The sequence below is a fragment of the Drosophila takahashii genome, chromosome 3L (genome assembly GCF_030179915.1).
Source record: "Drosophila takahashii strain IR98-3 E-12201 chromosome 3L, DtakHiC1v2, whole genome shotgun sequence".
In the NCBI taxonomy this organism is placed as follows: Eukaryota; Metazoa; Arthropoda; class Insecta; order Diptera; family Drosophilidae; genus Drosophila; species Drosophila takahashii.
The window spans coordinates 34,413,526-34,431,813 of record NC_091680.1 but is presented as its reverse complement, the minus strand read 5'-3'; the positions used below and the strand labels follow the sequence as shown (position 1 = coordinate 34,431,813).

General features: G+C 38.3%; 2 protein-coding genes across 2 annotated transcripts in view; one reads left to right on the top strand and one right to left on the bottom strand.

Annotated features, from left to right (window-relative positions):
- LOC138912833 (uncharacterized) overlaps positions 1-18,288 on the top strand; it is a 216,800-nt gene that overhangs the window by 178,885 nt on the left and 19,627 nt on the right.
- The window catches only part of LOC108054899 (ubiquitin-conjugating enzyme E2 G1), a 42,014-nt gene that overhangs the window by 19,217 nt on the left and 4,509 nt on the right, over positions 1-18,288 (bottom strand). The window contains exon 1 of one of the 2 annotated variants that reach the window (XM_044392550.2): positions 2,346-2,538. The exons of the other annotated variant lie outside the window; for it this stretch is intronic. Coding sequence (XP_044248485.1) covers positions 2,346-2,391 — 46 coding nt within the window. The 5' untranslated portion in view covers positions 2,392-2,538. Of the gene's footprint in view, positions 1-2,345; positions 2,539-18,288 lie in introns of those variants that run through there. 2 annotated transcript variants of the gene reach the window in all.

Genomic DNA, 18,288 nt, shown 5'->3' with positions numbered 1-18,288 from the left:
CAAACGTAACCATTTTAATACCCGTTACTCGTAGAGTAAAAGGGTATATTGCATTCGTGCAAAATTATGTAACAGGGAGAAGGAAGCGTTTTCGACCCTATAAAGTAAATATATTCTTGATCAGGGTCACTAGCCGAGTCGATCTAGCCATGTTCGTCTGTCCGTCTCTCCGTCTGTCCGTCTGTATGAACGCCGAGGTCTCGGTAACTACAAAAGCTAGAAGGTTGAGATTATCAACACATATTCTTGGGCTTCCTACGCAGCGCAAGTTTATTTCAGCCGAGCGCCACGCCCCCCCTATCGCCCACAATCGCCCACTAACAATTTAAAAATGTGTCTGGCGCCCACACCTTTAAAGATTTTTTAAATCGGACCATTCGTTAAAAAGTTATACGCAATCAAAAAAAAGTTTTAATATCCATCTCCCTCGCACTCCCTTTGGACGAGTGACGGGTATTAGATAGTCGGGACAACAACCCGACTATAGCGTTTTCTCTTGTTTTTAGTAAATTAGTCCAAAAGTTTATTCAAACGTAACCAAACGTAACCATTTGTATACCCTTGCAGAGGGTATTATAATTTCAGTCAGATGTTTGCAACGCAGTGAAGGAGACGTTTCCGACCACATAAAGTATATATATTCTTGATCAGCACCAATAGCCGAGTCTATCTAGCCATGTCCATCTGTCCGTTTCTATGCGAACTAGTCTCTCAGTTTTAAAGCTATCGCGATGAAACTTTCCCGAAAGTCTTATTTCTATTGCAGGTAGTACATATGTCGGAGCGAGCCGGATCGGACCACTATATCTTAAGGCTCCTATAGGAATATTCAAACAAATATCAGAAAATTCATTGTAACTTTGTAGAAAGTAGGCGTTTTGATTCTTGACTACTTAAAAACAAAGTTTAAATAAATAGAAACGCTGAGTCTGGAATCCCTGGAACTGCACCGAGTGAGCATTCTATTATCTGCAAGGGTACATAAGCTTCGGCTGGCCGAAGGTAGCTTCCTTTCTTGTTCACCCTAAAACACCCTAAAAAACAAGAAAAACTAAAAAATTGCAAATATTGTACTCATTTTTGGTGTGGTCCTCGTGGTGCCTGCCCTGCATTTAAACGACCCAGAATTGACCGTCTAAGGACATTTTTAATTATACTTTTTAAGGATTTTCTTCCAAAAAACTTTTGCAGGTGAAACGTGATGCTATTTTTGGCAATTCCCCTAAAGGAATGTCCAATTATGCACTTTGTAAGCAATCTAAGCCTCACTGTTCCTGCTATATACAAAAAGGTTAGAATTCTGCACATTTCTTGCAAAACAATGTTACAGGACTTTTCGTTGGACATTCCTTTAGGGGAATTGCCAAAAATAGCATCACATTTTGCCGATATTACCGATTAACGGGAGAAAACTGCGTCAAAAATGCCATCACCATACAAATCACCTGCAAACGTTTTTTGGAAGAAAATCCTTAAAAAGTATAATTAAAAATGTCCTTAGACGGTCAATTCCGGGTCGTTTAAATGCAGGGCAGGCACCACGAGGACCCCACCAAAAATTAGTTCAATAACTTTAGCCGTTTTCAAGCTATAGCTATAAGTCAAATAATTGTTTGCATTTTGCAAACAATTTATTGACAGCCTAATATTTGCAATTTTTTAGTTTTTCTTGTTTTTTAGGGTAAAAAATGAATATATTTTAATGCAATCGGAAAGATAATAGTTTAATAAATAACATTCCAAAAGAAAAAAATTAAAAAATCTAGTATTTGCTTGTACATTTCACATCTAAAAACGAATTTCTATGCCATTTTCTCTTTTGCAAACAATTACTTGACAAACTGTATGTACATATGTGCATATACACATACATACTTCGCAAGGATAATTAAGGTAGACATAGACAAATGCATAACATATATACAAAAGTATATCGAAAGATTTATGTATTCGTAATTTGCGTACACGGTATTCTTATTATTAAAATTTATATTTTGGAATTTCAAACAGATAAACATAAAACCAAACGTCTTTGGTAGGAACAAATTCCTTAAAATGAAGTATTATTCATTTTATATTTATGTATATTCGACAAAGCCAACAACTCATGAAGATATGTATCATTGTGATAAAACCATAATTAAATACTTTTTTTCAATTTTAAATTCGTTCCTTTTTGTTTGTAATTGAATCCAACACCATTAAAAAAAACTGTAAAGCATCGCTAGGATTTCGATTTATGCACTTATTCCTAAGCCATGTGACAAATCTGATCATTTCGTCTGCATATATACATATGTATGTATAATTCATATTCATATGTACATATAAGAGATATAACATACCTGCCAATTGTTTTTTTAACAGTAAAGATGACTGAAGTTCAGACATAGTAAATTGCAAAACAATTATGTAAATAGCCTTAATGAAACGCACAATGAATTTACACAAACACAAATTTTATATTTAAAACCCCGCAAAAGTAAATACAAAAATCGATCAACAGAATTTTCTTTAAAGGCTAAACATAAAATTGAACAGGAGTGATACGAAACACAGCAAACTATTGCGGAACGATGAATAAGAACATGAACAAATATAATAGGACACGTCCACCAATAATGCGGTTATTCCACGACATTGTCCGGTTCATTCATTAGAGCCATTTGTTCAGCCTATACGATTTGACGTAGGTGCGAGCAGGACAGACATTAATGAGCAATTAATGATAAAAATTGTAATGACCGATGGGCACTTTTGGTATTTCTTTTGGTATTATAAAATAACTCTATACGGTACTACATGGACCGATGAGCAATGAGCAAAATGGAATCTAAAAAGTTACAATTTTCAAATTTCAGCGTCCTAATTACTCCGAACTAAAAATATCGCTCACATTTCAAAATTAAGAACTTACTTCGTCTATAAATTATTAGTCCATCCGTTTGAAACGGTTGGGATTTTTGACGTATGTGAAACTCGTGTTGCCACAGAACAGCTGCCACAGCTGTATCTATTGTTCATTGTATGCTTTAATTTCGGTTTAATGCGTTTTCATGGGGACATTTTATTGGATTTCTTATACTAATAAAACCGAACTTTTGATTTCATTATCTACTCCTAAATGTTGTCAAATTTTGAATAAGTCATGGCAACCTGTAGGACTAAGAAAATAAATACGTTCAGTGAACATTAGGGCGGTCCAAAAAATGAAATTCTTTTCTCACCCCTTAACATGGTATATTAAAGTATGCAAAAAATGTATGTGAAAACAAAAAATTTTTTTTTCGAGATTTAGACCTTGCGAAACGTCTTCAAAGTTTGCTTTAAAATTACTCATACGACATGTATAACAGTACGAATTTGGTCGAAAAAAATCGCTCTCCCATTTCTTGTCTTGTCAAATTATGTATTTCTTTGGAATAATTGTTAAAAAAAAGGAGAGCAAAACATCAACTGAATTGTTGATATCTATGCCACCTTTTTGATCGAAGGCAACACTGCGTATGGGTGATAAACTTTGAAACCAATTCGCAGACCCTAAAACACGATTTTTTAAAAATTGTCTTTTGGTATACCTTGAATACCCCAATGCGCACCGTATAAGCGGGTGAGAGTAGGCCCTTAAAAATTTTCATACAAATGTGGACCGCCCTAGTGAACATACATAGAGACATTTACTCCCATTCTGTAGGATGCCTTGACTTTTTTAAAATTTGACAACATTTAGCAGTAGAAAAAACGGTTTTAGTAGTATAATAAATTCAATAAAAAATATCCTCATGAAATCGATTTAAACCGAAATTAAAGAATAAAATAAAATTAGTTCCATTTAAGATTTAATTCTCAGAATTGTTTTTTCATCACTGAAATTGTGAAAATTTTGGGAGTTTCAACTTTGGCGTCGAATTCCAAAGACATAGACAATGGTTCACGATGGGGACTTATTTTTAGTAGTGCCGTGATGTATTGAGATAAGGTCCTACCGAAAATAATAAAGGTTGGACCAATTATATAGGCCACGTAATTCAAAATGTCGGCAAACATCGGTTTTTTGTAGCTATACAGCGGAACCTGTAGGTGATGGAAAATAATTTTGCATGGGAATTTTACTCAGGAGCACCCAAATATCATGGAAAAATGGTTCGTGGAAATTTTACAAAGTTTAATTTTGTGTCCCTGTGTAATCGAGGGATACGTTTATAAACGAATGGGCTTCACATCAAATGATGCCATAAGAGATTACAGAGCTTGGATCTACGATCTGATCTGGTTTATAAGACGCATCATGCTATCACAGCCGGACACGGAGGATTACATAAGACCCTTGCAGGACTTAGACAGTTTAACTACTGGCCGTCTATGACCAACGACGTGCAGAAAGTAGTAACTGAATGTGAAATCTGCAAAGTCATAAATCCACCAAAACAACAAGACCTCCAATGGGTAACCAACAGGTTACCGAAAGGCCAGTGCAAAGGTTGGACATTGACTTTATGGGCCCGTATCCCCGAACCAAAACTGGAAACACAGTAATATTCGTATGCTTTGATCATTTTTCGAAATTCGTATGGCTACAACCAATGCGACAAGCCGTTTCTGCCGAAGTCATCAAATTTTTGGAAACCCATATATTTCACCAATTTGGCGTACCTGAATTTATACATTCAGACAATGGTAAGCAGTTTGTTGCGCAAGCTTTCACTGAACTCCTTGATAAATATGGTATACGACACGTGAGAACAGGGTTCTACTCCCCTCAAGCCAACGCGGCTGAAAGAGTAAACCGTTCAGTACTCCAGATGTTACGAGCAACAATCGCACAAGATCAGCGAAATTGGGATGTACAATTAAGCCGAATTACTTGTACTCTCAGAAGTGGATTACATGAGTCCATCGGCATGGAACCATACTATGCGATGTTTGGAACACGCATGATCACACATGGGAATGCGTACACCATACTGGGAGGCATTCGCCCACAAACGAGCTGAAAAGGCATATAACACCCGCTGTAGGAAGCATGGCAATTCCTTGTATGAATTGGGAAATACCACCGGGAAGAGTATCGGGGTCTACCATGCTAAAGACCTTTTCACAGCGTGATCCAATATCATAATTGGAGGATTTCAAAAATTGTTTCTTCTTATCTGGTGAGAAAAAAAATTAGAAACGGAAAAGCAAAGTAAGCAGATTATGAACATCGGAGTTCAAATCCCAGGAAAGGGGGTACTGCCTACGGGTGGAAAGGAAGCTTCGTCCAAAACTAAACAGCTATATAAGGAAAGACATAATATCAGAACATATACACAAAAGAGAACTTAACATATATTTTCAACAAAAAAAAAAAAAAGAGGACAATGTGGGCGGAAAACGTTTAACTATCCGAAGATGAGATCCAGGAGTCTACGCGGATCCGGGACGGAAATCGCGAGGCACAGGAGAGGCTTATGCAGACACTAACAAAACATATTGAATTGGTACAAGCAGAGCTTGACCAAATGCTGGAGATCGATCGATGGACCCGGTACTTGCGAGCAAGACGTCAGGATTTCGCTCGCTGTGCAGGACATCGCCAGCGGCGAGGCGTAAGCCTCGCCATAAAGAAACGCTGGAGTGCCCTCCGGCAAATGAAAAGTTTGAAGGAGGACCAGGCGTTAATAAGGGAGCTTGTCCATGAAGCGAGGGCTCTCGTGGACGAATTCCACGATAAAAGGAGTGCTCTTAACCAACGGAGTCTACTCCTGACTCGGCTAAAGAGAGAAGAGGAACGATTGTTGGCGAGACGGCCACAAGATGAAGCGCCAGCCGGAGGATGACAGCAATATAAATAGTTTGTAATATACATATACAGCCGAAGCTTATATACCCTTGTAGATAAAGTAATGCTCACTCGGTGCAGTTCCAGGGATTCCAGATTCAGCGTTTCTATTTTAATTTTGTTTATACATAGTAGTCAAGAATCAAAACGCCTACTTCCTACAAAGTTACAATGAATTTTCTTATATTTCTTTGAATATTCCTATGGGAGCCTTAAGATATAGTGGTCCGATCCGCCTCGCTCCGACATATGTACTACCTGCAATAGAAAGAAGACTTTCGGGAAAGTTTCATCGCGATGGCTTTAAAACTGAGAGACTAGTTCGCATAGAAACGGACAGACGGACAGACAGACAGACGGACAGACGGACATGGCTAGATAGACTCGGCTCTTGGTGCTGATCCAGAATATATATACTTTATGTGGTCGGAAACGTCTCCTTCTCCTTGTTTGCAAACATCTGACTGAAATTATAATAACCTCTACAAGGCTATAAAAAGAAATAAGAAAAGAAACAAAAACTCATGTTTAAAATTATGCAATAGCCCGGCTAGCTCAGTCGGTAGAGCAGGAGACACTCAGGGTATGGGTCGAGGCCACACATTAAAGGTCGCCACACTCGCAGATTTTGTGCTTCTTCTTACGAAACCATTCCATAATAAATTCACATCGAAGATTTCGAGCCTGTTACATCTACCAAGTGTGACAGCATCATCCGATGAAGACAACAATCAATTATGTAATTGATCATGCAGACAGCAGGTGCAAAAACAATAAGGTCACGTGGGAACCACTGTTGTCAATTACGTATAGAATATCTAACCCCACCTGCTAAGTTACATAATTGCCGTGGAAGACGCTAAGCATGCAGAAAAGTTCCACGTGGCCGTCGGCACGCGCCGAATGCAGAAACAAGAAGATGACACCTATGGTGAACAGATAAATGCACTTGCGTGGCCTGATTTAAATACCGCTGACACACGGAAATTGGACACTTTGCAGGCGGATACACCGGCGTTGCACTCTAACTTCACCATGGGGGAGTTCAAGCTGGGTGCATAGATGAGAAGGGATTCTGGATGGAACGGGAATTTTAATAAGAACGATGGAATTCACCTCGTTCCGATCTTAGTCCCTGAAACCCTTTATAAAGAGCCGCATGTGCAAAGGGAAGTCAGAAAAAGAATCGGGCTAAAAGTGAACCGTGAACCTAAAAGTGAAAAGTGCTAAGTTAACAGGATAGAAGAGGCAGGATCCTAGGAAAGGCATAAGAACATTCTTAAGGACATTCTTAGTCTTCTTGGAAAAAGGACGAAGCCAATCCTGACAATAGTCCTGCCAAAAAGGACTAAAGGATCCAGGAACAAGAAAGACAAAAGAAAAACAATATATAGTTGGTTCTGGCTAAACATATGCAATATGGGAGGAAAGTCCTCTAAGGCCGACAACGACTCAGCTAACGTTGTCAACAATGTTCAAGTAGTTGATCACACAGAACAGATTGATAAACTATACAACGTCCTGATCATTATTGCTGTCCATTTGCTCCTTAATGTGGCTATGAATGCATATGTAATGCACAAGCGCAATTTTAGGAAGAAATACACAGTGAACAATAGTGATATCGAACGCGCTCTGGGCTTAAATACCATTTCGCAGCAAAAGGTAAAATCAAAAAAAAAAAAAAAAATTATACCATAACATTAACAAACTATGGGAGGAAAGAACTCCACGGACATAGATCCTAATTGCCAAATAGAAATAATAGACCACAATCAACAAATCGCGGAAGTGTTCTATATTCTCGTTTTTATTGCCGTGCTCCATTTAATCCGAATCGCGATGAACATCCAAGCATTGCGAAAAGTACAACACAATCATCCGTTTGCAGTATAAGTGTGCCGAGAAGATAAGTGCACGAAACAGTAAACCGCCAATGGCGCCAAAGTATAAACCCATTGACACAACGAAATCGGAGTGGAGTGAAAAACTAAACGAAAAACGCTCGATCGGCGAAATTATATATTGTTTTTTTTGTTGTGCGAACTTAATCTCAATCATACGTATAACTTAGTGTAATAAGTGAAGTATAACCACATATTGGTACTCCAAAAGAGTGAAGACGTGCACAAATATATGATTTATTATTTCTTATTTATATATATTTGTGCATATAAAGAATACATATTGTTAACTACGAAAGTTATTGCTAAAACTTATGAGAAGGATTCAGATTTCAATAGTCGATCCGAATATGTTTCAATGAAATGTTCACTTACAATATCTATTTATGAATTCGAACCAAAATATATGGATTTATACGATCTAGATTTTTCTTCGATTAACCATTGCACTAACACTCAGAAAGCGATTGTTATATCTACCCTTCCGTTTGCCAAGGTATATTCTGTCATTGAAGAAAATCAATTTCTCGGGAGAATTATGAAGTTTGTAATTGCTCGTAAATAATAAGTTCCGCGAATCAAATATTTACTTTCGTAGATTATTTTAAAGAATATTATCTTAATAAGTAAGTAAATTTAATTATTAAGCAATCTTAAATACTTATACTTTTAAATTATACCTTAAATATTAAGTACCTCCAATTAACCTATATCTGTAATAATATTAAGCATTTATATAATAAGAGCATGTTAATATAATTTAGTTCTAACTGAGTAAGCTAACTACAATTAATGAGTTCTAATTATTAGCATACATTTTATATTATTAAGCACTATTTAGTTAATTTACTTTATTACCCTTTAATTAATTTTAACTACTTTTATTATCCATGTTAATCATATGTATAGGTAACATTTCGATAATATTGTAAACTCTGTATTTCGTTTTTCTATTAAATAAAATTTGGTTTTTAGCGGGTGGTATCAAATATAAGCAGCCCACAGAGTGACCTCTTTGTCGTGAATAGTCTGCACATCTTTTTTGCTGACGAGCGCACTTTTACAAGCGATCAATTCGATACTTTCCGTAAAAAAAAATAAATGACAAGTGTCTTTGGTTCCTACATTGTCATTAATTGGTAATGCCAGTGTCTTTATTACTTTACTTTATGATTTATTTCAACATATATTTATTAAAATTTATCGTGTGAAGGAAAGTCTCAACATGAGTTGCTAGGTTCACGTTTAAAAGGGGGTGCTGATTCCACAAGTGAAGTAGGTCTAGAATAATGACGACGACTTCTTGACAGACGACATTAACATTAGGGGATCAGATTGCAAGGCTATCACTGATCCAACGGCAAACGATTTCTGAAAGGGGAGGGTAACAGCCACAAGCTGCCGATCGTATTTCGATTAAGTGCTCGAGTTTGCTACTTGGGAAACTTACGGGCAGCAAGACAGATAACAGACGAAACAGACGATCTATATTATTTTTTTTCCCAGGCACTTTTAATAATTCTTTCAGATTGTACGAGTATACACACTTAAGAACAAGAGTAGGCAGCGAGAGGGAAAACATATGTTTAAAGCTCGCTGCCCGATATACATACATTCTTGTTACATATAAAGATATTGTTACCGAGCAGATTATGTTATGCTTACTGTTAAATACAATTTCAACACTTTTGCTTAAGCTATACATGATCTGCGCTATCGGAATCTACTAGTCCAAGGGCTCTAACAAATTTACAATGCTTTTGTTTACATAAACCTTTTGTTAACAAATCTGCAACATTTTCTTCTGTAAATACATGTTTTAAATTGATTTCGTTGCTCTCAACTTTTTCTCTTACATAATGAAACATTATGTCTATTTGTTTGGTACGCTTATGATGGATCGGGTTTCTTGCAATATGATGTAGGATTGCTTGTCGGTTGGCTTGAAAATGTTTCGGCCCAAAAGTAGGCAACGGAATTTGGCCAGAACGATTTTGGACGGGGATAAGTCTCTTGAGCCAAAATTCCGAAAATTTCACCAAAGTGGTGAGCGAGGTCGTACTCAGGGTCCCGACCCGAAGGCAATTTCGTTTAGATTTACACCAAAATTACCAGTGGATCGAAACACAAGTTAGTTGCAAGTGCAGTGAAGATCAAAGTTATACAAATTAAAGGAAAGCCAAAATTACCCAAAATTCCCAGCAATCGCCGTTGCAAGTTGCATAGAAACAAAAAACAAGTGCTAAAGTGCCAACCCCTAGTGGGTAAGTTTTTTGAGTGCGAGAAGGTGTTAAAACGGTGTTTGAACGCCCTAATGTTTTTAGGTGGCACCTAATTACATAACCTCTGTGCGCTAGAAGCCAAGCTTGGTGGAAGAAGTGGGAAAGGCCAACCGGAATCAATCGCAAACTGGCAACCAATCGACCCATCTACCGATCAACCTCCAATCAACCAGCAGCAGCAGAATCCGAGCTCCCGCAGCAGCAGAACATAGCGCCGAAAATTTGATTTTTATTATCTACATATTTTTTTATACTTTCTACATCAACGTTTATATGTTGTAGAAAAGCCCACTAGCCAACAAAATTTAGGCCATACAGTCCACATGCCGTAGGGAAATAAAGCCCCAGAAAGAAATGAAATTTTGAATTAACCATCCTTGGAAATACGAAAGCAATTCTAATTACATTTAGAACTTAAAGTAACGAATTTTACGCGGCAGTTTACGCCGCTAGGAGCAGAGCAACAGCAGCAATTTAGGTTAAGTAGTTTAAGAGTATAATTTAAATGAAGAGAGAAGGTCAATAACATGAAAATTATGCATTAGAGCAGAACAGTCCCTTCTTCCCGTTTTCGTTTCCCTTCCCTCTCCCATGTTTTAACCACTAAAGATCAGTTAAAGTAAATTGTGAGAGAACCGTACCGCTTTAGATTGCGTGAGTAGTTGATATTCTCTTCCACAGGCCCGTCGAGAAGCGCTTCATCGAGGGAAAAACAAAGTGAGTTAATTGCAACGTCTTACTCTTACAGAATTTCAACTACCTTAAAAAAAAAAAATAAGAATAAATAAAGCCGACTCAAGCAGTCTAAGGGAATTAAAGTCATCAAAAAAAAAAAAAACAAATATGAAAATTTAAATCTTTAAAATGCTATACTGAGAAAAAAAACTACATCCAATTTCGTAAATTTTCTCCCATAAAACCCTACCCAACTCCCTGCTCAATAAAATAAAATTTTAAGTCTCACATATAATGGCATAATTTAACATACTTACATTCTACCCATTCTACCCGCTCTCTACATTTGTACATTTATATACATGAACTCAGAAATATTCAGCGATCGCTAAATTTAATTTTTAGTCATTAAATTCGCATTTTTAATTTCAAGCTAAATGTTAATCAGTTCTTAGGTTCCTAATGAACTTGTTTAGAATTAATTTTTGTTATTTAATAGGATTATTCTATGTTTAAAAATAAAATTTATAATGTTATCTAAAGTTGAGTAGAGTCAATAGGGAAGCCATGCGTCGTCGAATGTTATCTGTCGTGTAAAGTGTAGTCGCCTTTTAGGGATCGCCATAAATGTATCTGGACGATGGTGATCATGGTAGGGAGGGCAAGTCAGCTTGAACAACCGCTGACATAAAGGCACTACATCCTTGTCCGTCCTTGTCTGTCCTTTGCTAGTCAATAGTCCGGTCCATTAGTCCTGCGGAGATCCTCGTACCCTTTAGCACGCGAAGTAATAAGATTTTGTTGTTCGTCTATGGAGCAAGTAGCAGCGTTCCTAAAACCTATCCCCGACCCCCCTCTACTGGTAACTCATGCCGGAACCAGCGCGTGCTCAACGTAGGCTACAAATTACACCAGCTCTCGAAACGTAGTTCGCTACAGTATTCTAATAAATAACAATAAACTTATTTGGCGCCCAAACGTGTGTGGCGTGATTCTGTCATGGCGACAGTTCGATCCGGCAAGGCCAAATCCATTAAAAAAATATTTTAAAACCGTCAGTAACATCAGACGTTAGTCAAGAGAATCTCCACGGCATTCATCCTCTAGATCAGGTGCGGCGAGGAGTGATTTACAAATCAAAACTCCTTGCATACTATTAGGCTGCTGGAAAAGTTTTAGCTATTTAGCTTTAACGCCGCTACCTAATTAGACTTACGCATAGGGCGTTGTTTATTGGCTTAATAAATTTGCCATCCCGTCTTTTAGCGTAGGAAGTATTAATTTTTTGTTGTACTGAAGTCTAATATGGAATTGTACAGAACACTTGTTGCCGGTTGCCTGGTGTATCTGGTATAGTCTGTGTTTTATGCGAAGTTCAGTAATTTCATTAATACAAGATGTTAAATGTAAGATTAAGAGTCTGTTTTCGAGAATCTGAACAATAGGAGCCGGATGTTGCCGTTTTGCCATGCGGTGAACCGATTAAGTAGGTATTTTCGTTAATAGATCGTCATCTGAAAACGACATCTTCCACTTGTAATTCCATTTTATTATTAAAAATTTTAGAGTCAATAGTATTAAAGTTCATTAACGACAGGACTTAGCAGGACAAGGAACTTTACAAAAAGATAGCAGAAAACGATTGCATGGCACCCCAAATTTTGAAAGTTTTATTTTGATTTTTTTTTCGATTATTTATTTATTTATTTATGTTTTGTTTACTTATTATTTTTGCTTACGATTATTTATTTATTTTATTTATTTATTTTTATTATTAGGTAGATATTTTTTCAATTATTATTGCAAGATTCCGGAGCTGTAGGTTTTGTTGAAATGTCCCTAGCACACAGCACAGAAGATCTAACTAAAATAGTAGAAAGTTTGTCAATTCTGCGTAAAAGTTAGCCGTTGATTTTCCAACTAAACCTTCTGGCTCGAAAAGTGAAACTCCAAGAGTGCCGCTTAACGCTAGTCGAAATCACAATGTCAAATTCTAATAGTTTAGACCAGGCTCTAGTCCAGACTGGACCGCCAAAGGATTTTCAAACTGCTATGGTTCAAAGTATAAGTCAAGCCATTTCACAGGCTATAGCGGAGGCGATGGCCCAGCAAACAAAAGAGCTTGTTAAATTGGTAGACCAAGAGACCGAAAAGATCACTAAAGCGTTTACAGAAGGTCTTAAAAAACGAAATCAAAATCAATTCCCCAATCAGATAGTACTAGATCCGATCGAGAACCAGGCTAATATTGCTCAGCAGACACCACAACATGTAGATTCGATCGAGAACCAGGTTTATGCAGATCCGCAAGTACAACGAAACATAGATCCGATCGAGAACCAGGTTTATGCAGATCCGCAAGTACAACGAAACATAGATCCGATCGAGAACCAGGCTTATGCAGCTCAGCAGACACCACAAAATTTAGATCGAAGTTTGAGGGGCAATCAATCGCCTGCCTCAGTCCCGAGTTTGATGAGCTCTGATCAAATTGCCCAAATCATGTGTAGCTGGAAGCTACGCTTCTCAGGAAAAGGCTCAATGACCATCGACGACTTTATATACAGAGTCGAAGCGTTAGCGGGACTAACATTGCAGGGTAATCTTGAGCTAATGGCTCAAAACGCTAATATATTGTTTGAGGGAATTGGGAGCGATTGGTACTGGCGGTATCACAAAAGTGTTTCTGAGGTGCGTTGGTATGAGTTGTGCGCAGCTTTAAAGGGCCAATTTAAGGATAATCTAGCTGATCGAAGTATTAGGGCGGAATTAGAGCAGAGGAAACAACGCGAAAATGAATCGTTTGATAACTTTTATACGGTAATTTCATCGCTCTCAGATAGACTGTTGCAGCCCATGACTGGCCAATCAATGGTAGAAATACTACGGCATAACCTTCTTCCGGAAATACAACGCGGGTTACTGTATGAGTCGGCTAACTCTGTATCAGAATTGAGAAGCCTTGTGAGAGCCCGTGAAATATTAATGAAAATTTTAGGAAAATATTCAGGAACCATACAGCAGCCTTCACAAAAGCGCCATTGCTCGGCAAGTCAATACCAAATAGAACCTAAGCCAGATTTCGTAGGCTCGGATAAAGATCAAGAGTTAGCAGCGATGAATAGGTCTTCTTGGTATTACAATGAGAGAGGGCCTCAGGCAGTGGAAATTACCGACAAGCTGGTATCTCCCTTGTGGCAATAGCTCACCCCAAGTGAGATTTTGGTGGGGGGGAACTGTAGGATTGCTTGTCGGTTGGCTTGAAAATGTTTCGGCCCAAAAGTAGGCAACGGAATTTGGCCAGAACGATTTTGGACGGGGATAAGTCTCTTGAGCCAAAATTCCGAAAATTTCACCAAAGTGGTGAGCGAGGTCGTACTCAGGGTCCCGACCCGAAGGCAATTTCGTTTAGATTTACACCAAAATTACCAGTGGATCGAAACACAAGTTAGTTGCAAGTGCAGTGAAGATCAAAGTTATACAAATTAAAGGAAAGCCAAAATTACCCAAAATTCCCAGCAATCGCCGTTGCAAGTTGCATAGAAACAAAAAACAAGTGCTAAAGTGCCAACCCCTAGTGGGTAAGTTTTTTGAGTGCGAGAAGGTGTTAAAACGGTGTTTGAACGCCCTAATGTTTTTAGGTGGCACCTAATTACATAACCTCTGTGCGCTAGAAGCCAAGCTTGGTGGAAGAAGTGGGAAAGGCCAACCGGAATCAATCGCAAACTGGCAACCAATCGACCCATCTACCGATCAACCTCCAATCAACCAGCAGCAGCAGAATCCGAGCTCCCGCAGCAGCAGAACATAGCGCCGAAAATTTGATTTTTATTATCTACATATTTTTTTATACTTTCTACATCAACGTTTATATGTTGTAGAAAAGCCCACTAGCCAACAAAATTTAGGCCATACAGTCCACATGCCGTAGGGAAATAAAGCCCCAGAAAGAAATGAAATTTTGAATTAACCATCCTTGGAAATACGAAAGCAATTCTAATTACATTTAGAACTTAAAGTAACGAATTTTACGCGGCAGTTTACGCCGCTAGGAGCAGAGCAACAGCAGCGTAGTATAATTTAAATGAAGAGAGAAGGTCAATAACATGAAAATTATGCATTAGAGCAGAACAGTCCCTTCTTCCCGCTTTCGTTTCCCTTCCCTCTCCCATGCTTTAACCACTAAAGATCAGTTAAAGTAAATTGTGAGAGAACCGTACCGCTTTAGATTGCGTGAGCAAGGCGAGCGAGAGCAACTTAGCTCTCTTAAGTAGTTGATATTCTCTTCCACAGGCCCGTCGAGAAGCGCTTCATCGAGGGAAAAACAAAGTGAGTTAATTGCAACGTCTTACTCTTACAGAATTTCAACTACCTTAAAAAAAAAAAAATAACAATAAATAAAGCCGACTCAAGCAGTCTAAGGGAATTAAAGTCATCAAAAAAAAAAAAAACAAATATGAAAATTTAAATCTTTAAAATGCTATACTGAGAAAAAAAACTACATCCAATTTCGTAAATTTTCTCCCATAAAACCCTACCCAACTCCCTGCTCAATAAAATAAAATTTTAAGTCTCACATATAATGGCATAATTTAACATACTTACATTCTACCCATTCTACCCGCTCTCTACATTTGTACATTTATATACATGAACTCAGAAATATTCAGCGATCGCTAAATTTAATTTTTAGTCATTAAATTCGCATTTTTAATTTCAAGCTAAATGTAAATCAGTTCTTAGGTTCCTAATGAACTTGTTTAGAATTAAATTTTTGTTATTTAATAGGATTATTCTATGTTTAAAAATAAAATTTATAATGTTATCTAAAGTTGAGTAGAGTCAATAGGGAAGCCATGCGTCGTCGAATGTTATCTGTCGTGTAAAGTGTAGTCGCCTTTTAGGGATCGCCATAAATGTATCTGGACGATGGTGATCATGGTAGGGAGGGCAAGTCAGCTTGAACAACCGCTGACATAAAGGCACTACATCCTTGTCCGTCCTTGTCTGTCCTTTGCTAGTCAATAGTCCGGTCCATTAGTCCTGCGGAGATCCTCGTACCCTTTAGCACGCGAAGTAATAAGATTTTGTTGTTCGTCTATGGAGCAAGTAGCAGCGTTCCTAAAACCTATCCCCGACCCCCCTCTACTGGTAACTCATGCCGGAACCAGCGCGTGCTCAACGTAGGCTACAAATTACACCAGCTCTCGAAACGTAGTTCGCTACAATGATGAGAGCTGATGTTGTCTCCGAAGATAGTTATTGGTTCTTGGTTTGGCCAACCCATATCCCCCAGCAATCTTCTAAGGTATATTGCCTCTCTAGCTGCAGTTGACAGGGCAATATATTCCGCTTCTCTGCTGCTCAAAGCAACGACGCTCTGCTTCGTTGCAGACCATGAGAACGCAGCGCCAGCCAGGAAGAAAGCATATCCAGAGCAAATCCCATTACTGATCCTCCAGACTTCTTGTAGACAATACTCAAGTTTGATGTCCCCGCTAAATATCGCAACAAGTGTTTAGCTGCAGACTCGTGCTCGATGTGCGGATCAGTGTTACGCTGGGATAGCTTGCTTACGGCATGTACAATGTCAGGTCGGCTCAAAACGGCTAAATACATGAGAGAACCGATTAGACCGCAGATATCTTGCTTTTGACCACGTTGATGTCCTCCTCACTTGGGCAAATGATGATAAGATCATCCACGTATACGCAGTGTTGGGACATACCTAGATACTTTTACCTAGGTACGTACCTAGGTACAATTTAGTGGTACCTTTTACCTTACCTAGGTATAAAAATAATTGAGTACCTTTTACCTTACCTAGCTACAGATTTTTATATACCTTTAAAAATATTAAGGTACTTACATAGGTATTAAACATTGCTCTGATTTAAAATAGCCAAATCTGACTGCGACACTGTAGTATCGTTTCATTGCATCGAAATTGTAATAGTCGGAACGCAGCATTAAAAGTCATTGGAATTCAGCCGTTCTATTGTTTGTTTTGTGAAGTTAAAACTAATCGCAGTTTTATTTTATTTAATTTTGTGCACGTATGTATGTTCCCATCACTACATCAATTTATTTATGAAACCAAAGTATATTTGGCGCGCAAAAATGTCGTATGTACGTAAACAAACGGCATATACATATGCACAATATATAGTCAATGTTTCTACATACGAAATTTTTGCGCGCCAAATATGTACATGAGGGTTTCATAAATACATTAATGAAGTGATACGTGCATACAATTATTCATGCCGCGTGTTTTAAAAATATATGCACAAAATTATAACATTTAAATTTAAATGAAATGAAAAGATGTTTGATTAAGACGACTAAAAACTGAAAACTAGTCTTATTTTAAGTAACAAAACAAAAAATTATAAAAAATAAAAAAACAATATATTTACCTTTTACCTTTACCTAGGTACTGGGAAATTGAAGTACTTTTACCTTACCTAGGTATTTATTTTTGCTCAATATCTTTTACCTTACCTAGGTAAAAAAACATAGTACCTTTCCCAACACTGCGTATACGGCTATGTTGCTGTATGTGTTCTGACTTTCTTTGATGTATAAACAAGGTTCGTTTCTGCTTCTGTTGAATCCAATCCTCTGCAGGGCTTCATCTAATGTGCTGTTCCATGCACGTCCAGATTGCTTTAGCCCATATATCGCTTTTCGTAGCTTTAATACACAGTTGGGGTTGCGGTTGTCAACAAAGTTCGAAGGTTGTTTCATATACACGTCTTCATGTAGCTCGTCATTCAAGTATGCGTTTGATATATCAACCTGATGCATATTCAGCTGCTTTTCTACGGCTACAGCGAATAGCATTCGTAAAGTTTCATATCGGATTACAGGAGAATATGTTTCCTAGTAGTCTATACCAAACTGTTGTCCGCAACCTTTCGCTACCAGTCAAGACTTAAACCGTTTGATTTCGCCATCCTTGTTTCTTTTGATGCGAAACACTCATTTTGATCCGATGGCCCTCTTCCCCCTTGGGCAGAAATGTCAATGACCAAGTCCCGTTGGCCACGAGCGCATCCATCTCTGCTTGCATTGACGTCTTCCAGTGTTTGCTGTACTGGCCACACAGTGCTTCGTCTGCTGTGTTCGGAGTTTCGGCGTCTTGAAGGCTGTTTAGGTTGTTGAGCATTTGGAAATCCTTCTTCGGTCTGCCAGGGTTGCCCGTCCTATTTATTTTCGGCCTTCCAGGACCCCGACAAACTGCATTTTGTGAGGATATCGGCATATTTTCGTCCTGGTTTGGGACTGCCTCGCTGTGTACTTCATTCTGCTCATCAGGATCACTTGCGCTGACAAATATATCCTCCTCTTTGCCGCTGTGTGTAGAATCGCACCTTGGAGAGTGCTGCTGCTGGGCTCCCCTCTCTTCGTCCTCTGGAGTTGTGGATCCATCTTTGTTGGCAGCTCCTTAATCTACTTCCGAATGACACTCAAGGCAAATGAAGGTCACTGAAGGTAAACGCTTGCTAAGCTAACTTTTTGCCACCTCTACGATGGTGCGGTCAGCTCGTTCAGCGACACCGCTTTGCTGGGGTGTATAGGGTACCGTCAATTGTCGTTTAAT